Raw genomic sequence first — 24,234 nt, 5'->3', positions numbered from 1 at the left:
TTCATTCATTCATTAATGTACTTCACAGCTCAATACTCCACTGGAAATTAAAGAGTAACTGTGAACTGATAATATAATTATTGGCATTATATACTGTAGGCCTATCTATTTTATAATATATCATAATTAATGTGCGTTTCTTCGATTTAAATAACATTAAATGTTCAGATCATGCGATTAACGAAATAGTTAGTTTAACAAGCACTAACATCAAAGTAAACGATGGCAAAAGACATATACTGTACTGCTGAACTGTATGCCCATCACTGTATGTGGAACTTACTAATAGTGCAATAATACTCCTAGCCACTAGGTAGTGGTAAATAACATGCCAGACAGACACTGCGTACCTGAGCAATCGAGGAAGTTTTGAGCTATTCCTCTCTCTGTATAAGTGTGGCTAGCCGGCTAATCGTCTGCACATCGCAGAAGGTTGTTGTTTTTCCTCTTTCAATGCTCAGGTATTTCATTTGATATATAATTGTTTTCGAGTAGGTCTGACGAGACAGGCGGGGCAAACACCAACAAGTTAGTTTAAATTCGCTCGATGATGTGCCACCCTTGCCAGGATGTTAGCATATAAACTAACCAGCTAGCTGGACAGTCCGCACAAGTAGCCAAACAGTAGCGTCCGGATGATTTGAACAGTGCCACGGTGGATTTTGAGGAGTTTTGAGTGGAATTTGCAAGATGTCAAACAAGCGGTCCCCGCAGATCGCTGGCGCTGCGACTTCTGTGCCCAGCACAAGTAGCAGTACTAGTAGCAGCAGTGGTACAGGAGGCACCGTGAACCCAAGTGGTGGAAGCAACGGCGCCACAAGCAATGGAAACAACTCTGTAAATGTTGTGCCCTCACGGACACTGGCAGCTGCAGGTGACAGCGGGATGTCGGTGCCAAGTTTGGTCGCCGTGTCGTCACCTCGAGGTGGGCTCGCCTCCCTGAGTAGACCCTCTGCGTCCTCTGGCAACAGGAAGAGGACCCTCCACCAAGCACCTCTTTGCAACGGCCTGTTGAACTCGTATGAAGATAAAAGCAACGATTTTGTCTGGTTAGTATCTGGCAATTGGTTTACTTAGCCGGCGCGTGTGTAAGATGTGCAACCAACTACAATGTCATGGGAACACCATCACAATGTAAATGATCTGTTTTCGTTATCACAGACTAGAGAAAGTAACATAACAGTACAGTTTATGCTACACTAATGTGGTTTATAACGTCATGTTGTTTCTGTCAATTCAAAAATTGTCATCTTTGCAGATAAGATTTCTGTTCATTCTTGCGTTTTAAACTCATATCATTCTGCAGGTGTTTCTAATGAAATGTATTCTAGGCCGAGGGTGGTGTACTTGCATGCACATAACACAGTTTTGTGTTTATTTCTAGCCCCATTTGCTTTGAAATGATAGAAGAGGCACACATGACCAAGTGTGGGCACAGTTTTTGGTAAGTGAATTTCAGCCATTGATTATGGGGGGGATTGTGATTGTGATTGATGTTGAAGGCCGCACTCTTGCGTGTGCATGCGTGTGGCACCTAGGTACAGAATGGCAAAGCATTTCGTAATTTGTACTGTATTTAGCTGAGAATGTTCATCTTGAATTAATTGCTCTCGTGGCCAAACCATTTAATTGATCAATTCCATGCAACTCTTGTGTTCATGCCGAGGCTTTGATGATCACAGGGATAAGCTCATTTTCTTTTCAGTTAAAAAAAAAGAGAAGAAGACTGAATTAGAGTAGGTCAAACAAAGTGTAACATAAACTCTGCCTGAGAAATTGAGGGAAGAAAAAAGCTGCAGTCAATGGAGAAATTGATTGGCTTTTCCCTCAAGGAGCTTTTCTGAGGAGACACCAATGTGTAAAATGACCACATTTTAGGTGACAGGAGGAAATTGAGTGGCTAGAGTGATGAGTTAAACATGAGATTTTCACTCTAAATTCCAATTAATTGCATTACGAACCAAGTGCAATACGATCTCATTGAAATCCGCTTTTTAATTTTTTTTAAATGAATTTGTTCTCCCTCTTTCAGTTGACACAGAAGGGCAAATTAACATTTTCAGATTATCTTTTGCCAGAAAAGCATACCCGGGGTATAAAAGGGACAACCATAATTACGACACCCTATTCAATTTTGATGGTAGCTTCCTCGTAATCTTTGCACAATTGTGTCGCCTTCGTATGAAATGAAAGAAAGAATAAAAGTAATTCCAGTCCGAACGTAGCCAAGGTGCATTTATGATGCATCATTTTTTAGTGATTAAAAAATCCATGCAGTGTTAACGGTACAATTCAGATTTTTTTACACCCGACCTGGGCCTCTTTCGTATGTGGATATAAATCAAATTTTTATGCGATGTGAACGCTCATCCGCACGCATCAGATTCATACGTCAGCAAAAGCCTGATATGCGCTCTGCGCGGGCGGCAGAGAGTGCTTGGAAGGGAGACTCCTGACACGTTTGTGAATATATACAAAGCTGTTTTGCGTAACTGTTAACTTTTTATTTGTCTTCAATTTAATCACACTTGAAACATGAAGCATAAAGTTGACATTTGTGGCAAGAGTAGATATTCTGCCCTGCAGACAGTTCATTACCAACGTCGATGACGCGACGTCATCTTCAATGAAAATGAAGATATCGAGGAGTCTCCCCTCATTTCCCCCAAATATTTCTACCTCTTCCAACCTCGATACTCTGGTGTTATGAGATGGAAAAAATTTGTTTGACGGGTTTTTGCTTTGAATGTAAACACTGACGCTCGAGGAAGTCGAGGACAGCAGCCAAACATGAGCGAGCGTGAAAACAGTCCACCAATCGGGAGCGGGTGTTCGCACAGTTTATTTGCATAATTTATGCAGGCAAGACACATTAATCCAACTTCCAACACATCCGTGAAAGGAGTCCACCAGCCCACCAATCAGTAGCGCAAGTTGGCACAGCTAAATTTGCATATGGCACTGATAAAGATCGCTTCCATTAGCGGCTTGGCTGGAGGGAAAACGTTGCGTTGAGTCGGGGCCATATTTATTTCCGTAAACTCTACAGCGTGATGTTGTTTGTTTTGGGTGCACATCACTCACATCACATGTGCTCTTTGCACATGCGAGTCACACCGGCGCATTGCGTTCACATTGAAGTCGCATTTGTTTTTGTAATGTGAACAGTCCATAAAAAGATTGGGTTTAACAAAAAATCCGAATTGGGCATCACGCCCTGCGGTGTGAATGTAGCCTGCGTGTTAGTGTTTGCTCTGCGGCAGGCCCATAATGAGAATAATTTAAAGCAACCCACAGAATGAAAATGGGATCAATCGGTAGGATATTTCGATGTGTGTGTCTGACTGACAAAAGATATTTGGAAGTCATATTGGTTCAAAACCGACCAGGCCACAGGCCATATGTTACAAGACCGCACAAATAAGACAGACACAAAACATTTCACTGATTATCATAGAAGTTTTATTTTGAAAATCAGGTGCATTCCTCACAACCACATGGCAACAGAAAAAAGTCACCAAACTAAAAAAAAAAAAAGTTTGGGGAGCTTCTTCAAAAAGGGGAACAGGCCAAATATTGAGACAAAAGAGCAGCCTCTTACTTCCAAGAAGAAGAAGAAAGCTGTATTTAACAGACAATATCAACAGTCCTTTTATGGTTTATTGCTAGTTTACTTGCACGCACCAAATCCGCTCTGCGTAAAATGTTATGACAGGCTCGCTAATAAAATCAGAACTGCTTCGGCATAAACACACAATTCATTGACGTTTTTTGAAAAACAAAAGAGTAAAACCAGCTCGTTGAAGAGAAGCAAGCACTGGGCTCCAACTAATTAAAACAACTACCTAGCCATTTAATTTTAATAGTTTCTATGTCGGTGCGTCAACATACGACCTTAGTGAAATTGGTCCGTTGTACAAAAAAGGTTGGGGACTGCCGGTTGATCTGGAATCCTTAAATATTTATTCAATGCAAGTCAACAATATAGACCAGGGGTGGGCAAACTCGGTCCTCGAGGGCCGGAGTCCTGCAGGTTTTGGATGTTTCCCTTCTCCAACACGGCTGATATATGATCAGCTCATCAGCAAGCTCTGCATAAGCCTGGTAGCGATCCTGTTGATTGGAATCAGCTTGTGTTGGAAGAGGGAAACCTCCAAAACCTGCAGGACTCCGCCCCTCGAGGACCGAGTGTACCCACCCCTGAAATAGACAAACATATTTGGCAATGTGATTACTGCACCTCAGAAGTGAAGCACTTCTTCAACAGTTTTCCAATATTTTAGATTGTTTCTATGTGACTATATGTCCAGTCAGTGAGAATATTTGTGAGGTCAGAGGTCACTCAAGTTGGATGCGAGAGAGGGCCTGCTGCATCGCCGTGTGTCTTCTAGTCCATCCCAAAGGTGTTTGGTAGGGTTGAGGTCAGAGGCACACAGAATTCATCTGTCCAAGAATGCGTTTATGGACCTTACATAAACAAGTGAAATGATTGACTTGATTTCAAGTGTACTCCTTAAGACGGTTAATCGTTTTTGAGGTTATTCATGTCTGTTGTCTGAAATAAATAAATAACTTCTCTCCTCTACTGCTTTTAGCTTCAAATGCATCCGCCAGAGCCTGGAAGATAGCAACAGGTGTCCCAAATGCAACTACGTTGTTGATAATGTGGATCAACTATACCCAAACTTTCTTGGTACGTGTTTACTAAAAGTGTGATTTACATTTCTAAAGTCAAAGAAATCCTTTCCACTCGTAGATTGTTCAGATTTTAAACCCGTTTTTCCCATTGGAATTGTTGAAACTAGAAATGATATTTTCCAGCGGTCCAATTAACGCCACCATAGAATCTTAATTAACTGTAAAGGAAATTTTGAAATAATGTTTTAAACATTATTAATTGTTTTAAAAGGGTAATGAAAAAGGGCAGCACGGTGGATGACTGGTTAGCACGTCCGCCTCCCAGTGCAGAGGACGTGAGATCGAGTCCGGGCTTCGGCCTTCCTGGGTGGAGTTTGCATGTTCTCCCCGTGCTTGCGTGGGTTTTCACCGGGTACTCCGGTTTCCTCCCACATTCCAAAAACATGCATGGCAGGTTAATTGAACACTCCAAATTGTCCCTAGGTGTGAATGTGAGTGTGGTTGTTTGTCTCTGTGTGCCCTGCGATTGGCTGGCAACCAGTTCAGGGTGTACCCCGCCTACTGCCCGAAGCCAGCTGGGATAGGCTCCAGCACCCCCGCGACCCTTGTGAGGAAAAAGCGGCCAAGAAAATGGATGGATGGATGGATGGATGGGTAATGAAAAATTCAACATTGTTAATAATAAAATGTCAAAAGAATAAAACACTAATTGTTAGTGACAATGACTTTGGCGATTATATATATTTTTAAAGCAATTCTGATTTATAGGACCTCTAGAGCGTTCGTTAAATTTATATATATTTTTTTTTATAAATCACAGCCCCAAGCCATTTGTAAGGTTTTTCTTAATATTCACTTTACCTGGAAGAGGTCTGTAAGTTGAGCCAGTAGGGAAGAAAATGCAATGAAAGTGCAATGGCCTTCATTGTCATATCTCTGGGCCACCGTGATAATGAAACTGGAAATGGCAAATGTGACGGTAGTTTGTGAAGCTATTCCACTGGCTTGGGCTGCTTCCTTGTTTTCATGCATTTACTCACAGAGCTTTTTTTTTCTCCTTCACCACCACCAGTAAATGAACTAATCCTTAAACAGAAGCAAAGATCAGAGGAGAAGAGGCTCAAATTAGATCATCCTGTAAGTAAAACGTCTTCACAACTGTCCCGGTAGGGCTGGGCGATATAACCAAAAAATAAAATCTCGATTTTTGCACTCATTCAGGGCGATTACGGTTTTATTCGAATAAACCCAATAAACATTTATTACATTTATTTTATAAGGTTTCATTCATTAAAAATGATTCCTGTGCAAAATGTTCCAACAACAATAATGTATACTGATTCTAAATTAGTTTTAAGAACTTAACCTTTATAACGTATGTTTGTACTTAAATGCCACAATTAAGTAGTTAGTTGGTAGCTACTGTAAACATGTCTTGTAAACCACCCATCCAGCATTGGGCAAAATTACAACTCACAAAAACATTTGGATGTAAAAGAATATAAGAACAGCAGCTTTTAATAATGCAGAAGACAAAACTCGATGTCACGATTTAGCAAATTTTCAACGATTCGATTTTTAAAATGACAATGTATCGAATTAATTCAATTTATTGCCCAGCCCTATGTCCCGGTTTTATGACATTCAGGCTGACAAAAAGGGGTGGAAGGCAGTTACATTTTACTGATCAGTCTCTCTGACCTCCTAGAATGGATCCAGGTGGCATGTTTTCCAGGATGTGTTGAGTCCGGATCAAGAGAACTTAGATCTGGCAAATGTCAATCTAATGTTGGAGCTACTGGTTCAGAAGAAGAAGCAACTGGAGGCGGTAAGGCAACATGCTCTGCATAAAATAAATAAGTCTTTTTTTCCCAATCCTCTTCATTCTCTGTATATGCAGGGGATATAAAAGGTCTGCACACACCTGTTCAATTGTTAGATTTGTAAAAACAAAATGAGACCAAGATGATTTATTTCAAAACTTTTTCCACCATTAATGTGCCCAACGACATGCGGCAGAAAAGTTCCTGGACTGGTTTCATAAAAGACATACTTAATCCTAACTAGTACAAATTTTCCTTTGCAAATAAATCCCCCTGGAGTGGAGTCTTGGCACACTTTCCCCTCTTTTGTAGCTCCTTCTCCTTTGTTTAAATATCAAGCCTTGGAGACCTATACCACTTAAATGGATATGAGGAAAATAACCTACAGATAACTGCCTCACACATTTCCAAAAATAAAATCCAAATCCACGTAACCATAGCGAATTATTAAAGTGACTATTGTTCTGATTGCACCTTAACGCTTGGAGGAAGTGTGGTGCTATATGATAGTCCATGTGGATGCTGTAGAGGTCTATAAACAGGAAGTATTACGTATTGACAGATTAAACTTCGGGGAGGGTGGTAGTAGTAAGAAGCATTTGTAATTGTAGGCCTGGGACAGCAATCTACCTTGCAAAGTTTGGGAAATATTTGACTGCTTTGAGCTGAGGTTATTTAAAAGTTTCATATTTGCATACTGAAGTCAAACGTTGATATTCACTACCACAAACATCTTTCAACAAAAAGTCACATTTCTCTCATGTCAAACCTTTTGCGAAACAAAAAGAACGTTTGGTCACAAACCTTTTTATTTCATTTTCTTTTTTGTTTGTGCAATATGAATAACAATGTGTTATGACAAAATTAAATTAAATAAAAAACTCAGCCTTTGTTAAAACACCTATTGTTAGACTGACTTTGATGAACCTAACAAGACTCACATTTACAACATCAACCACTTGTCTTTTATGTATACAAAACACATCACTCTCACCAAAATATAGTACGACTGTTTCTTTGCGCTTTAGGTCATTAAGATCATCGTCTTTCTACTATTTAATGTTTTCTTTCCATAATTCTCAGATCTTTCAGATGTGTCATCACATCAGTTTGGGTTGCTATTTATTTTACTGCATTTTAAAATCGATATCCTAAACATTTTCAACAATGATATTAAAAAAAACTTTTAATTGGTGATAAAATGTCCCAAAAAAGTTGTTTGTGTAATGGTATAATGTAATAATTTCATGTTTTTAATAACTCATAGACACACGAGTTACCATCCTGATAGTAAATATGTGAAGTGGTTTTTAGCTCACTATTGTTTGTTTTGTAACATATTAGTTCAGAAAATACAAATCTGATCTCAGTTACTACCAATGATTTTTTTTTGTAAGGCAAAGTATTTGAAGTATGCAGAGCCTCTGGCCGCAGTTGTAAACATCTCATAACACTTTGACATGCAACAGGACTGAGACGAGCTCTCTAGGGTATCAACTGTATTACATCTGCCAAACACAAACTCATGTGGTAGGACTTCATTGTCGATACACAAATTTGTATTGTTTGTTTATTGTTTTTTGTTATATTCTTTTCCTCATTAGTGTCATGCATGTTGTCACCCTAGTTTTTGTTTTCGAGAATAATGTAATCCACAATTTGTTTCTTTCAACTAGGAATCCCAAGCAGCTCAGAGACAAATTCTCATGGAGTTCCTTAATGAAGCCAAGAGAAACAAGAAAGAGGTACTATGGCTTGTAAACATATGTAGCTCTAAGTAGCAAACAATTTTGAGAAAAGTAGTCTACTAAAAACATGTTATGAATCAATTTTAAAAACAGCCATCTTTTTCTCTGCAGCAATTAGAGCAACTACAGAAGGAGCTTAACTTTCTTGAAGAGGACATTAAGCGTGTTGAGGTACGATGGTTTATAAAACTAAACACGAAAATAAAACCTAAAAAAAAGACAGGAGCAATGGTCATTATTCTGAACGATGATGATCAACTGGAAGCGATCGGCCTCCAGTCATCCAAACATCTTATTTTATTTATGTTTTTTTCCAGGAAATGAGCGGTCTGTATTCTCCAGTGGAAGCAGAGTGTACAGTGCCCAATGTTGAGGCGCCCTCACCATCACCCAGGTACAGCTCAATCCCATCAAATTGTCTTGTCTCAGTTTTTTAAAATTATTATTATTATTCACAATATAGACGTATGCTATAAGTAGCTCAAGCTAAAAAAGATCAACTAGAACCTTGAATCATTCTACGATTGCTGGTCAACCTGCGATTTTGTTTTAAATCATTCTTGTGAGAAATAATGGAAATAGCAATCATCCTTTCCGGCTTCATATTATTATTGTAAAACATTGTAACGTGTTTAATGATTATCCAGTTTTAAAATTATTTATTTAAAAATCTTAATAAGATACCTAAAAATAAAACAGCCTATAACTTTAACAACAAATGACAATCGCATAAGGTTAAAGTGAGACATGATGCAGATCAGACATATCTAATATCGCTGACAAATCCCTCAACAAAAAAAAAATACACTCTCTGTCCCTCCCGCTCTCGCTCTCTCTCTCTCTCCCAGCCAATAATAAGCAAAAACTCACATGATATGACGATAGGGAAGGTGTAACACTTAGGAAGGAAAATGTATAATTATGGGACTGCTGAGCGTAGCAAGCAGCACATATTACTATTATATTCTTCCACGATTTTTCCGCTAAAATGCGGCCCGTACCGTAGATCGCACCGGGACAAATGAGGTATCAAACGATGCGGCTCGATCGGACTCGGTGCGGCATTATTTTTCTAGGAATTCCGACTTACCATGGCGACGCAATACCCCAACAACTACCCCAAAAAGTGCCATAGGAATGAATGGGAAATGGAAAGACAAAATCACACACCTAAAGCACCTTTTTCCAAGACACGCTGCACGCGCATACGTTATCCGACCGATACGAATTTTAGCTCATTTTGTAGGAATTTTTCCCATCTTTAGCTCAGTGTCGAAATCTTTTTTAAGGAATGAAAGCTCTCCCCTCTGTGCGGGTTCAAAGACAGTGAGTGAATTAGGCTTCTACTGCACTCTGTTGACCAATTAACTTTAGAGTGGCGGGAAAAAAGAAAAGTCTACTTCTATTTGCAAAAGTTTCACTTCAACTCGTCACCATGGCCACAATCTTTGCTCACTAGACATCAAATTCTCACATTTTGTAGTCACAAGTGTCTTCTTTCAGACAAACTAACTTTTATTTGGCTAAGGTGTCATTTAGTACCTTTATTTTCACTTTAAACTCGGACAAGTCGGACCAACTCGCCTATCTCTTCCATGTTAAATTCAGGCGCCTTTACCCCTGCATTTCTGATAAATCATAAGTTTTCAACCTGCTCTCATTTGGTCATTTTTCATCCGATTAAAAAAATTAGAACATGCTCGTGTTCCCCAAACCCTTGCCGTTCTAACGAGCCATTTCTTGAATCTGTATCTCAAACCGTTAAGTCGTGAGAGGCTTTTGTTCAAGGCGTGCGTCTCTCATACAATCTCAATGGAATGTGGGGCGCGTGACGGCTCCAAGTCAAAAATGTGTGTGCGCTCTTAAAGTGACAGTGAGATATTTTTAGTTTCTGTTGATTATGGTTAACTTCCACATTTCTTGACCGATTTTTGTCGTTTAAATTTTAAACTCTTCAGCTCATTTACATTTTTTAAAATACATTTTCAGGGACAGTGAGATACTTTTAGTTGATGTTGATTATGGTTAACTTCCACATTTCTTGAGCGATTCCAGTGATTTCAGCTCATTTACAAGAGTCAGCAGTCCCATTCAAAATTTCCGCGGGAATTTTTCTAGTTATTTATAATAACTTGCATCAATGGACCAGTAGATTCAGCTGCAAAAGCTGACTGGAGTGTTCAAATGAGAAACAGAGACAAATTGAATTATACTGCCATCTTAGTAAACAAATGTAAAATGGTAAACAGTATTACATACAGAAAAAGAGCTATACAATAGGGGGAAAAGAGAATATTCTATATTATATATGTATTGGCCAATATTATATTCCATGAAATATTTTTTTTTAGTTTAGGGTGCACCCAGTATAATTAGAAATTTTGTTGCACCGTTTGGCACATTACGTTAATCAATTTTCTTCAATTACAATGTATTTATGATAGTGAGAAGTGAAAATCAAATTCACAATTACATTTTGATTCATTGCTCAGCCCTAATTGACATGAGAACATCTTGAGTTAAAAAAGGCCAAAAAACAAGCAAAACATAACTCCAGAATTCATCCTTGCTTTCTGTACAAAGATTTGCTCACATATCATGTCACACTTTGTGGTTCAATCTCCTAAGCTTTCGTTTTAGCCATAGAAGCATAGTTGTTTGTTTGTTTGTTTGTTTGTTTGTTTGTTTACAAAATGTTGGCTACATTCCAAAATACAGTATTGTATATTTTTGTATAATCTGGATTTAATGGATCTCTTTTTTTTCTTTTTGCCATATATTTTTCTTCCTGGGCATTTTATTTGTTCCTTTTGGTTTAATGAAAAATATTTCACGCTCTTAATTTACAATTTAAATTGAATCTTACATTTTTATGAATCAGCAAGCTACACTGCACATTCTATTTCTATAATTTATTTGAAAATATCTGTATGTGTCTCTCCTTTGTTTATAGCTGTAGTAGCATAATTGAGCCACCAAATTATAGCCAGCCGCCAGAATTTGGTGGAACAACCCAGGTACGAGACATAAATGATTGTATTCACCTGAAATTATGTATCATTCTATTTGTTATTTTCCATGCCTTGTGATCTGACGGACGTCTTTCTCAAATGCAGGGGAAAAGGCAGACATGGTATAACAGCACGCTAGCATCAAGGAGGAAAAGGTTGACTGCTCATTTTGAAGATCTTGAGCAGTGTTACTTCTCTAACAAAATGTCACGCATCTCAGGTAAAAATCACTTTCACTGTTGTTTCTAATAACTCTGTAAAAGTTCCATCGCTCAACTGATGACAGCCTTAATTGATATTCTGCTCACAGCTTCAATGTCACGTCATTGCTCTGTGCCACAACTCAAACATCTCTGTGAATCATTACTATCACACCTTATGAAACTGCACCAAAAAATTGCATAAGTATGCTGCTGAGTGAGTTAGGGTCAATCTACAAATTGCTATTAGGTTAATGGAGGCAGGGCTCGAAGGCGAGCGTCTGGTGGTTGGGCCTTCATTGCATAGCCCGAAAAGGTAACGTGGGTCCCCCTTCCCATGGGCTCACCACCTGTAGGAGGGGCCAAAGGGGTTGGATGCATAGCGAGCTGGGTGGCGGCCAAAGGCGGGATCTTTGGCAATCACCGGCTGCAGAAGCTACCTCTTGGGACATGGAATGTCACCTCTCTGGCGGGGAAGGAGCCCGACCTGGTGTGTGAGGCAGATAAATTCCGACTAGTTATAGTCGGACTCTCCTCAACACACGGCTTGGGCTCTGGTACCAATCCTCTCAAGAGGTACTCTCTTCCACTCTGGAGTTGCTCACAGTGAGAGGCGCAGAGCAGGTGTGGGCATACTTATTGCCCCCAAGCTTGGCGCCTGTACATTGGGGTTCCCTCCGGTAGACGAGAGGGTAGCCTCCCTCCGCCTTCGGTTGGGAGGCACGGGTCCTGACTGTTGTTTGTGCATTTGCACCAAACAGCAGTTCGGAGTACCCACCCTTTTTGGAGTCCTTGGAAGTTGTGCTGGAGAGCACATACTCTGGGGACTCCCTCGTTCTGCTGGGGGACTTCATCTCTCACGTGGGCAATGACAATGAGACCTGGAGGGTTGTGATTGGGACCCTGCCCGCACCCCAACCCACACCCCAGTCTGAACCAGAGTGGTGTTCTGTTATTGGACTTCTGTGCTCGTCACGGATTGTCCATAACGAACACCATGTTCAAACATAGGGGTGTCATATGTGCACTTGGCATCAGGACACCCTAGGCCGCACTTCGATGATCGACTTTGTAGTCGTGTCATCGGATATGCGGCCGCATGTTTTGGACACTCGGGTGAAGAGAGGGGCGGACCTGTCAACCACCTGGTGGTGTGTTGGCTCCGATTGTGGGGGAAGATGCTGGTCAGACCTGGCAGGCCCAAACTGTGAGGGTTTGCTGGGAACGTCTTGCGGAATCCCGTCAGAAAGAGTTTTAACACCCAACTCTGGCAGGCCTTCTCTCTTGTCCCGAGGGAGGTGGTGATTGCTGTGTTCCGCGCCTCCATTGTTGAGGTGGCCGATCGGAGCTGTGGCCGTAAGGTGGTCAGTGCCTGTCGTAGCGACAATCTCCGAACTCGCTGGTGGACACCAGCGGTAAGGGATGCCGTCAACCTGAAGAAGTCCTATTGGGCCTTTTTGGCCTGTGGGACTACGGAGGCAGCTGATAGGTACCGGCTGGCCAAGCGGAATACAGCTTCGGCAGTCGCTGAGGCAAAAACTCCACCATGCGGTGTCTCAGGAGAGGAAAGGAGTGCACCATTAACACTGTGTATAGTGGCAATGGGGTGCGGGGTGCTGCTGACCTGGAGTCGGGTGGTCGTGAGTCGGTGGGGAGAATACTTTGAAGATCTCCTCAATTCCACTGACACGCCTTCCTTTGAGGAAGCAGAGTCTGGGGACTCTGAGGTGCGCTCTCCTATCTCTGGGGTCGAAGTCACTGAGGTGGTTGGAAAGCTCCTCGATGGCAAGGCCCCGGGGGTGGATGAAATTTGCCCAGAGTTCCTAAAGGCTCTGGATGTTGTGGGGCTGTCGTGGTTGACACCCCTCTATAACATTGCGTGGACATTGGGGAAAGTGCCTCTGGATTGGCATTGGTGGTGGTCCCCCTTTTTAAGAAGGGGGACCGGAGAGTGTGCGCCAACTATAGAGGGATCACACTCCTCAGCTACCCTGGTAAGGTCTGTTCAGGGGTCCTGGAGTGGAGGATCCGTTGAGAAGTCAAATCTCGGATTCAGGAGGAGCAGTGTGGTTTTCGTCCCGGCCGTGGAACAGTGGACCTGCTCTACACCCTCGGCAGGGTTCTCGAGGGTGCATGGGAGTTCGCCCGACCAGTCTACATGTGTGTTGTTGATTTGGAGAAAGCGTTCGACCTTGTTCCTCGGGGAGTCCTGTGGGGGGTGCTTCGGGAGTACAGGGTACCGTGCCCCCCTGATATGGGCTGTTCGGTGCCTGTACGACCGGTGTCAGAGTTTGGGCCGCATTGCGACAGTAAATCTGATTCATTCTCAGTGAGGGTTGGACTCCGCCAAGGCTGCCCTTTCTCACCGATTCTGTTCAGAACTTTTATGGACAGAATTTCTAGCATTGAGGGGCTCCGGTTTGGTGGCCTCAGCATTTCATCTCTGCTTTTTGCAGATGAAGTGGTGCTGTTGGCTTCATCAAGCCGTGATCTCCAACTCTCACTGGAAATGAGTTTCCTCTGCAGGGTGTCCAGGCTCTTCCTTACAGATAGGGTGAGAAGCTCAATCATCTGAGAGGGACTCTGGGTCGAGCCGCTGCTACTCCACGTTGAGAGGAGCCAGTTGAGGTGGCTCGGGTATCTGGTTCGGATGCCTCCTGGACGCATCCCTGGAGAGGTGTTCCGGGCATGTCCCACTGGCGGGAGGCCCCGAGGAAGACCCAGGACACGCTTGAGAGACAATGTCTCTCGAGTGGCCTGGGAACGCCTTGGGATCCCGCCAGAGGAGCTGGTTGAAGTGGCTGGGGAGAGGGAAGTCTGGGTTTTCCTCTTAAAGCTGCTGCCCCCGCGGCTCAACCACGGATAAGCGGTAGTAAATCGAAGGATGGATGGTTAATAGCAATGAAAATTTGATTAAAATTCTACCTGCTAGACGTTCTCCCAAACATAAAATACTCTGAACTCCTCTTCCTCTTCAATGGTATCTCAACTGTATTAATGCACAACGCTTGTGTGTATTTTTTCTTTCTTTTTTCTTCAGAGGAAGACAGGAACTTGAACCAGCTGGATGACTTCATGGAGTGTCTCGCCAAGTTCACTCGCTACAATTCTGTGCGACCCCTTGCCACTCTCTCCTACGCAAGCGACCTCTATAATGGCTCTAGTATTGTCTCAAGGTATGATGAGGGAACTTTTTTTTCCAGAAATCATAGACATGTTGGTGTAGTACGGTAGTTAATGAACTGAACTGAAATAATGTGAACCTAAATATAATGCTTTTAGTGGTTTAAACCACACAAAAAAAGGCCGAAGTAGTGCCTCCAACCAAATTTTTGTAATGATCATACAGTGTCCATTGACATAATTCCTTTGGGGGGTTTTCTGTGCCTATTTAATGTCATTTAAGCACAATTGATGACGTGAAATTTTGCTGTTGCATGAAAGTGTCCCAGCCTAGCTGTCAAGTCATGAGCCGGGAAAACTCAGTGTGGCTTATGATCATGGTCCATGAAAAGCATTATTTTGGCCAGACGTGTCTGTACTGTCTTGCCTCCATTCCTTGGGAGGTGGTCTTGGTTTTCCCTCCCAAATACCCGTCCTGTTGCTGTCTCACTTGTGGCCTTTTTTCCTAAATGATGGCTATGCATTGGGGTGAGATGTTATGCTAAAGTTGTACCTGCGGCTAGTGACATCTATTTGCATTGACTCTCCTCAACAATGGGAAAGAAAAAAAGTACTAAGATTGCTGTTTACTGTTGTACTAGAAACCTGACCCAAAGACACAGCAATGCTAGGCAGGAGTGCCTCTTGTTGGTTGAGACTTCCTTCGACAGCGTAGCATTGATTAGCAGATAGCACTTTAAAAAAAATCTAAACTACATGAACAAAATTAATGTTGTCAGACGTCTACAATAAAACTAAATAGTGAATATCACGATTCATGTTAATCAAGTTTACATATAGGTTGCTATTCCAAATAAATACTTAGTCTGATACTGTATTGCAGTCGATAAGTGTTTTGAAAACATGCATGCAAGTGATTCTACGAAGAGCAGGATTGTGCATCGTGTGGGGTGGTAATAACTCATCTTTTAGGACTTGGACTTTGGAACCATAGTTTCACGGGTTCAAGTCCTGCTGTGGACTAAAATGTAAAATAATTAATTGTTGGTGAGATGCTTGTCTGTTTGTTGGCTACTGTCGAGTCAGTGGGTAAAGATTCAACGCGCATGAGGGAAACTTAACTAATCACCAATGACTGGTATATACTATTCTGCCTGCTCTAGTGTTGCACGGGATACCAGTACCGTATCTTGATATTTTGGCATCAAAAACAGCTCGGTATCATTTTTTCTTAGTACCTTTACTTTAAAAAAATTAATACAAGACAGCCCGCCAACTCTGTTGTAAAGGCAGGTAGGTACACATACACGGATAACCGCCTGTCTACCGATATGTGGAAAACGCCTTAAGTAAGCGACACGCCTCTTTCAACGTGTGTGCGGGAGGGCGCAGGAAGATGGCTTCACGCACTGAAGCGCTTGCTGGACGCGCACTCCTCATTGAAAAGCACGAAGCGCTAATTAAGCTTATTAAAACTTATTATGTGTAGCTCTCGCTGGCTGAAGTCAAAATGTTGGTATCGTGATACTAGCCTGCTCATATAAAAATGTCTGAAATATATTTGAAACTGTTTAAACATATATATTTGAAACAGTTTAATTGATTTATTTATTTGATGTGGTGGGTGGTGCCCTAGCACCCTCGATTGACTAGCTGCCACTGATGGCCACTTGTCTTGCACAGTGCACTCTAAGGAAATGGAAGAACCACAACAGCTGGGCAACATTACATTTAGTAGTGGTTAAGCAGCCCCAGACAAATCTAAAAAGAACAATAAATTCTAAATAGCTTCTGCTTTTCATTTTGGTTTTAGTGGCATTCTTGTTTTTTTTTGTTGGTATTTTTGTTTTTTTATGGCATTATCGCGTGCGTGTGTGTACACACTGCAGACAGGAACAAATATGTAATAAAGATTGTTGTGTATATAATAGTGGGAACATCTTGGTTTTAAACAAAGAAAAGTAGTGAATGTTTGTGTTATTTTGACCTCTAGGATTCAGTTATCAAAGCTTGTACTTGTTTTGCATGCTTTATTTGCCTTCATTTGTTTCCTTGCAGTTCCATTTAGTTTCTTATCATATAGTCAAGTTAAGCATGCAGCATTTCCGTTCTATTTATTAAGCGGTGGCGCCCCGCCATTCCTAAATCGTAGCCGCCGCTGCTTCAAATTTCCAATTTCAGCAGTTGGGGGCAGGAGAGGAGTTCAGCCACGCAGTGTTACCCTGGATGGATTGTGAAAAAGACAAATGCCGTCAACTTTACAGTATTTGCTGGTTTAAAAAAAAAAAAGTGTAATGGATCAAGTGCAAGGACGCGTCAAGATCCAATTGCTTTGAGCTGTAGAGGGATCTGTCAATAGCATTCTCATGTTAATTGATGTGTGTGTTTCAGCATTGAGTTTGATCGTGATTGTGACTACTTTGCCATCGCTGGTGTGACCAAGAAGATCAAGGTGTTTGAGTATGGTACTGTGATCCAAGATGCAGTGGACATCCACTACCCTATCAACGAAATGACATGTAATTCTAAAATCAGGTGAAAATCCCCCACTATAGTCAAGTCATTTAAAGTCTTTAGGTCATACTAATGTAATCCCAACCTTCTTTATTGTAGCTGTATCAGCTGGAGCAGCTATCACAAGAACCTCCTGGCCAGCAGCGACTACGAGGGTACAGTCATATTATGGGATGGATTTACCGGCCATAGGTTCAAAGTGTACCAGGTACTTATACACATATTTTAGCCTGGAATGTATTACTGACCTCTCATGTTTTACTAAATCACTACATGTTTTAAACGGTCCTATTGTTTTCTGTGCAGGAGCATGAGAAACGGTGCTGGAGTGTTGACTTTAATCTGATGGATCCGAAGTTGTTAGCATCTGGCTCTGATGATGCTAAAGGTAACTGAAAAATAAAAATTTTGATTCAGCACCAGATAAAATCAGTATTGGCATTTCCCAGCATCTGAATCAAAATGTCAATGCAAAAATACTTGTTACAACCTGACTTAACGCATGATTGACTGCTTTTTGTTTTCTTTTGATTGTCAGTGAAGTTGTGGTCAACCAATCTGAACAACTCTGTAGCCAGCATTGAAGCCAAGGCTAATGTCTGCTGCGTTAAATTCAGTCCAACATCCCGGTATCATCTGGCCTTTGGCTGTGCAGGTAATCCTGTCATCATAGTTGGGATGAAAGGTTTTTCTCTGTGCAACTGTTATTGGTCCACTGTCATGATTAGAGTTACATGATGCAGTAAAATAATTTGGAAAATGATGTCTGATACTTTTTATTTCACCTTTGCTTGAAAGTCAGTTAGTTTGTCAGCTTTATGTCAAATTTGGAGGCGAAAACAAATCACATTTTCCCCAGTCTATTTTAATGTTCATGTTTGTGTCATAGCGCAACTACATGCAAAACTAAAATTGCATAAACAAATTTCAAAACCTGCTGAAAGTGCAAGGCAATAAAATAGTGATTGACTGTTTGTTACTAGTGTATTTTCTCATTTGTAAAGCACAAGCGTTGGACTCAACTTATCCCCGTGTGTCTCAAAATTTAACACATTAACAACAATTGCATTTGAAGTTTGTATTGCTACACTCTTGCCTGTTGCTGATTTTATACATAAGCTCAAAATGAGGAGTTGTTGTCAACTACGGTATGTGAAAAGCAGCAACTATCGGTAATTGAAACACTGTACATACTCATTTTTCTATTTTCTTGCAGATCACTGTGTCCATTACTATGACCTCCGCAACACTAAGCAGCCAATCATGGTGTTCAAAGGCCATCGAAAAGCGGTTTCCTATGCTAAGTTTGTTAATGGAGAGGAAATCGTTTCTGCGTAAGTCTGCTTTGAGCTACTTTTTTTTGTTGTCAAATTATGTGCTGTTACAGCATTTATTTTATCGACAAGTGCAGTGAACCCTCAGAAGCTGAATACAATCCATTATAACCTTTTTATCTGAATTTTCTATTTGCAAATTTCTATGAAAATTTTAACAATATGTTCCTCGAACCCAGCCAACATTAGCCACGATGAAATATTTCAATGCTGTTCAGGGGTTATTTTGAGCAATATTTAACAGTAACTTAACAGTGCTTGCTGCTTTAAAACTATGAAATATGTATCAAACCTTATGGTGAGTGCATCTTTTGGCCTTTTTAGTCATTGTCATTACATTTCCCTTTACTGACCGCTGTTCAACGTTTTGACAGTAGTAGGGCTAAATTTGGGGAATACTCGAGATTGGTCCATGTACAGTATTAGCCGCAGGTGTTTTAATGTTACCGCACCGGTATACAAGGGTTCCCGCTACCACAGAGGGGATTGTTGGAACAGAGACGACTGTTTGGGAACGCAAAGCGTCCCATTCATTAACATCTGAGCAGTATTCGTGAGGTGCACAAATAATACGGCGCACGTCCTGCAGTCACAAAAGTAGTACAGTATAACAGAACAAAACTTACAGCGCTTGATGCGACGATGACGTCGAATGGCTAAATGAAGTCTGTTTTTAAAAATGCTTGCCAATAACACGGCAGTAAATATGCATTAATAACAACACGGCTGTATAAAAACATATTACTGAAACAAAAATAACCAGCCTACTATAGCAGAAAAGTCAGTCATTACCCGTAATTCTCATGCCATCGTCATCCTCCTGCGTACTACTGAAGTCCTCTCCCTCATTGTCGGAAACGAACAGGCCCAGAATGACCCCGTCAGCCACTCCCTTGCCGTTGTTGTCACTCTCGAAACCAAAAAACTCCTCTTCCTCTTTGTCAGTGTCAGAATCAAACAGGTCAATTGCCTTTAACTTAAATGCAGCATATATGCTCTTCTCGGTTTCTTTTCCATAATGAGGGCGCAAACTGTCACATTCCGTCTCCCTGGTTTGTTTTGCTCTGCCTGGCGCTCTTGCACTTCCTTTATAGCAGAGGTCCCCAACCCTCGTCCTCAGGGACCGGTATCCAGCCTGTTTTCCATGCCTCCCACAGCCAACACAGGCGATTCATATCATCAGCTAATCAGCAATCTCTGGAGAAGGCTGATAACGATCTCCACCTGTGTTGGCTGTGGGAGGCATGGAAAACAGGCTGGATACCGGTCCCCGAGGACCAGGTTTGGGGACCACTGCTTTATAGTGTGTCGTCGCCCCCTGGTGGATAGGCCGCACCGTTGTATTAGCCGCAGGTTCGAATGTAAGTGGAAAAAAAGTAGCGGTTTATAGTCCGCAAATTACAGTAATGTAAGAGCCAGTTTGGGGGTTAGCTAATGCAGAGGTGTATTAAGTAGAATGCAGGCCTTCGCCAAGGCCAAAGAATCCTAATCATGGTCATCCAACTCTTGTTGAAATAATGAATTATAACATTCAAATAGCCACTGAAAAACTTGTTCATCCTCTGAATCACATTTCAGGTCAACAGACAGTCAGCTGAAGCTGTGGAATGTCAACAAACCTCATTGCCTGCGCTCCTTCAAGGGTCACATCAATGAAAAGAACTTTGTTGGCCTGGCCTCTAATGGAGACTATATTGCCTGTGGTAAATATTTCTCTAATATCTAACAGAAAAAAATAACCATACGCAATTAAATTATTCTGCTGCATTTCCTTGATTGGCCCAGCCAAGCAGGGACACCGCTGCAATACAAAACTATGTCAATGTTTATGTGTGCAGGGAGTGAAAACAATTCCTTGTACCTGTACTACAAAGGACTTTCCAAAACACTATTAACATTCAAGTTTGATACGGTAAAAAGTGTGCTGGATAAAGAGAAGAAGGAAGATGACATCAATGAGTTTGTCAGTGCTGTCTGTTGGAGGGCCTTACCTGACGGAGTGAGTTCTTATTACTATTTGCGATCATCGCTTGATTTCACATTATATTCAGAAGGTTATGCTAAAGGACTCACCCGATGTCATCTGGGACATTGTGTAGTTCTGTTTCTAAAACGGTCTTCTTTTTCAGGAGTCAAATGTGTTGATTGCTGCAAACAGTCAAGGAACAATCAAGGTTTGTCGACTGTCAGCTACCTTGTAGTATGCAAAGTTACATCACCATACAGCTTTTTTTTTTCTTCAGTTCAGGCTTATTACCGTAATTGTGCTTTCAAATGCATACTTTTATTCAGTACCAGTCAAATGTGTACACAGAGCACACCCTCTCTATTCAAGTATGAGTATGCCCAAACCATTAGTTATTCTGGTGTCAGTTGTGTTCAAGAATGCTGCTGAAAGTGAAATTTCGGTTTTAGTGGAAATGTTATTCCTCAGACTTACTGTATATACACACGCCATTTGTCTTTCATTTGTATACGGTACCAGAACTGTTGTCAAAGGTATGAGGTGCAACTCGTGTTTGGGTGAGGTGAAGCAGATATAACATGAGAAAAAATTTGAGAAGCAATAAAATGTATATTGTTTTTAAACCTGCTAAGCTACCCTTTAGTAAAAAAAAAAAAAAAGGCAAATGTCTGTGTTACGTGCCATGGGTTGTTAGGTAAAGTGTTTAAAAAAAAAATAAAAAAAAAATAAAGCCAGGTAGAAAAACGTGAAGCAAGGCAAATTTTTATGCCAAATAAAAGAAAGCTCTCAGAAATAAACAAAGGCAATAATGGAAGTCCAACACAAAAAAGAAAAAAATAGAACTAAAGAAAACTGCTGCAGTAAGATGGAGAGCCCCAGTCTCTTCAGGTGCCGCTTCGTCCTCTTCTTATTAGACGCAGAGTTAATCAGCCCCCCAGGTGCGGGTAATCAGGTATAATTAGCTGGGAAGAGCAGAGGCAAGGCAAACAATTTCACTGGGTCTTAGCCCAGGACCAATGTCAATGCAGTCTTCCATACGGGGCAGTGGGAAGGAATCTGACACTATCACCGCATTGACCTTCCGGAAATCCGTACAAAAACGGGGAGTACCGTCAGACTTGGGAGCCAGGAGACAAGGTGAACTCTAAGGACTGCAACGCGTACGTGCAGGCCCCCACCCAGAATCCACTCCACCCAGGATTCGCTTCGAAAATAATGAACCAAAATAATAAATAGGGGCCCGATGGAGCGGCTACAACAGCCGAGCAGGACACCTCTACACTAATCTGGGGTGGCAATGCTAGCGTGCGTTCACAGCAGAACACACACACACACACAAAAACAACCACCACCCCAAGTCTACCTAGGCTCACAGATGAGCCCCCATTTGTTACGTGCCAGAGGTTGTTAGGTAAAAAAAAAAAAAAAAGACAGGTAGAAAAAATGTGGAGCAGGTAGGGGGATGGCGAAAAACAGGGCAAATTTATTATGCCAAATAAAAGAAAGCTCTCAGAAATAAACAAAGGCAATAATGGAAGTCCAACACATACAAAAACAGAACTAAAGAAAACTGCTGCAGCAAGGTGGAGAGCCCCAGTCTTTTCAGGTGCCGCTCCGTCCTCTTCTTATAGGTGCCGTTAATCAGCCCCCCAGGTGCGGCGAATCAGGTAGAATTAGCTGGGAAGAGCAGAGGCAAGGCAACCATTTCACTGGGTCTTGGCCCAGGGCCGTAACAGTCTGAAAGGTGACGCTTTACAATAATACAACTTTTAGATTGGAGGGGCTCTTGAATTGAATTGAATTTATTTATTTAAAAGGGACAATGCACATTAATCAACTTTTTACAATGTAAATGTGCCCAAGTTAGCTAAGTCAAGCAAATTTGCATTGGCAGTCCCTTGGGTGCATGTAGAAGACAGCCCAACATGAGTAATTAAAATCACAAATAAATTTCCAACAATATACAGTAATTTTACACAAGTGCATTTCCTGTACAGTTGATAGTGCTTACTAATCTGTCTCATTTGATGAGAGCAGTTTTGGCCCGACTTAAGCCACTGTTTCTATTTTTTGTTGAAGACACTTTTATTCGTCTCCAATTTAAGTTCAGCGGGGGAGAGCATTCCATAGTTTAGTTCCCTGATAGCAGAAGCTAGACTGTCCAAAAGTTGTTCTAAACTTTGGGAGCTCACAGTCCCCACTTATTGAGGCTCTCGTGGTCAGTCTACGGAAGCTTTGACGCCTCACCATGAGACCAGATAGCAGTGGTGGCGCACAGATGTACAAACATTTAGAAGACATTTTCAAAATACAAAAAATCACAAAATTTGCTCTTTGAGAATCTCTGTGGGAAGGCTTACTGTCACAGAGAACTCTGAATTAAACACTGCACTTCTCACAGCAGCTCTGTTTTAATTGTCAATCATTCAAAGTTTATCACGCCTTTTATACTTGAAAAGAAATGTCTCATTGAATGACAGTCATTAAGACTACCTGTAGGTCACCAAATCTCATTTCTTTGTAGTATGAAGCTCAAAATTGTTAAGATTTGTGCAGCTGTGCCGTCAAACAATATAAAAATGGCAACTTTCCTTTTCTGTTTCACAATATTTATTTATGGTTTTACAAATGTTTAAGTTTTTTTTGTGAAAAAAAATATATTATTCTGTACCATCAATGAAAGGCTGGCAAACAATTTAAAATAAAGCAGCACAGCCATGTCGGACAAAATTTTCATTTGAACACTTGTGTTGACATATCTTTTATCTTTGCACAGGTACTTGAGCTTGTCTGAAGACCGACCTGATCCTCATGTGATGAAAATCAACAACATACATTGAGCTGCATGTTTGATAAGTCTGATGGACGGGAGAGGCCAAGCTTTCTACTGAACTTAGAATGCCAGGTTTCCTAGGAGAATTGATGTAAATGACTATTTTAATGAGCTATGGATTTTGGACAGCGAGAGACTTTGTACTAGGGCATTTGTTCAAAGTATGAAATGCTGCCATTTTATAGGGTGGGCGGGGTGGGTTGAGACTTTAGTTTATCTGTTCAAGTTACATCTGCTACAGCATTGCATCTCCATTGTTTACAGTCCGATCCATACTTTTCAGCATTTTTTAAAAATTAATCTGTTGCTCTTGATTTTTTCACATCCAGCTAAATGCTACCTGTAGCATCGTTCTCCCCCCTCAAAGGCTAAAAGCACATGACTATTTGACAAATTAGTCTTCACATTCAACTTCAACTCTTAACCCAGCCCTGAATGTTTATCTGACTTGTTATGTGTAGTTTGTTTTCCAAGATGGAAGAAACCAATTGGAATGCATCAGACTTGAATTTAATTCTGTCAAGTATATTGTCAGTTGTCAGACTGTGGAATGTGAGTCGTTTAACACGTAAGGAAGATGAATTGTCATGGAAAGGTTGCGAAATCCCTTCATTTATGTGTAATCACTTTTCTTATGTAACCAAAGGCATGGATCAAACACACCACATTGAAAGTAGCAGTGGAAATACTCCTGTAGATGAAAACAACTGAGCCCAATTGTAAGTCAGACAAACTCCCATAGTTTTTGTATAGCCGCAGTGTGGTCCATGTTAACATGAACCCATCAAGAGGATGTGATAAACCCCACTAAGACCTACCTATTTTGTGATGGATGGAAGAGGTGATTTCTATTTGTATAACTGAATAAATTATTTCAAAACTTATGTTTGTACCATGTCATTAAAAAAAAAAAAAACACACATCTTCCGTATTTCCCAGTGTTCTCTTGGCTGAGTTTGTTTCAATGAGTTGTGTGTTCACAGCTATCCTTGATCATGGGTTCCATATGTTTTTTTCAGCCTTATTTGAAATGATAATGTTCAG

At 41.1% G+C, this 24,234-nt stretch overlaps 1 protein-coding gene across 1 annotated transcript; it reads left to right on the top strand.

Moving 5' to 3' along the window:
• Nucleotides 1–348: 348 nt before the first annotated feature.
• Nucleotides 349–24,074, top strand: cop1 (COP1 E3 ubiquitin ligase). Its single transcript, XM_077558846.1, has 20 exons — nucleotides 349–1,049; nucleotides 1,385–1,444; nucleotides 4,596–4,693; nucleotides 5,711–5,775; nucleotides 6,347–6,466; nucleotides 8,138–8,206; nucleotides 8,321–8,380; nucleotides 8,527–8,603; nucleotides 11,163–11,226; nucleotides 11,326–11,440; nucleotides 14,461–14,596; nucleotides 16,935–17,078; nucleotides 17,157–17,265; nucleotides 17,364–17,445; nucleotides 17,596–17,712; nucleotides 18,274–18,391; nucleotides 19,970–20,094; nucleotides 20,230–20,390; nucleotides 20,521–20,565; nucleotides 23,134–24,074. The coding sequence occupies exons 1-20, from the start codon at nucleotides 691–693 to the stop codon at nucleotides 23,149–23,151; spliced, it is 2,142 nt and encodes a 713-aa protein (XP_077414972.1). The 5' UTR covers nucleotides 349–690; the 3' UTR covers nucleotides 23,152–24,074.
• The last annotated feature ends 160 nt before the right edge of the window (nucleotides 24,075–24,234 follow it).

This window comes from Vanacampus margaritifer, chromosome 2 (assembly GCF_051991255.1).
Source record: "Vanacampus margaritifer isolate UIUO_Vmar chromosome 2, RoL_Vmar_1.0, whole genome shotgun sequence".
Taxonomy (NCBI): Eukaryota; Metazoa; Chordata; class Actinopteri; order Syngnathiformes; family Syngnathidae; genus Vanacampus; species Vanacampus margaritifer.
Note: the sequence above shows the minus strand (reverse complement) of the source record. Positions and strands in the feature narration are given on the sequence as shown.

Excerpts from the sequence above, each read along its gene's own strand:
- cop1 (XM_077558846.1), top strand. The coding sequence starts at position 691 with ATGTCAAACAAGCGGTCCCCGCAGATCGCTGGCGCTGCGACTTCTGTG. Across the intron at positions 8,207-8,320 it reads CCAAGAGAAACAAGAAAGAG|CAATTAGAGCAACTACAGAA; the intron begins GTACTATGGCTT and ends TTTTCTCTGCAG. Across the intron at positions 17,266-17,363 it reads ATAGGTTCAAAGTGTACCAG|GAGCATGAGAAACGGTGCTG; the intron begins GTACTTATACAC and ends TTTTCTGTGCAG.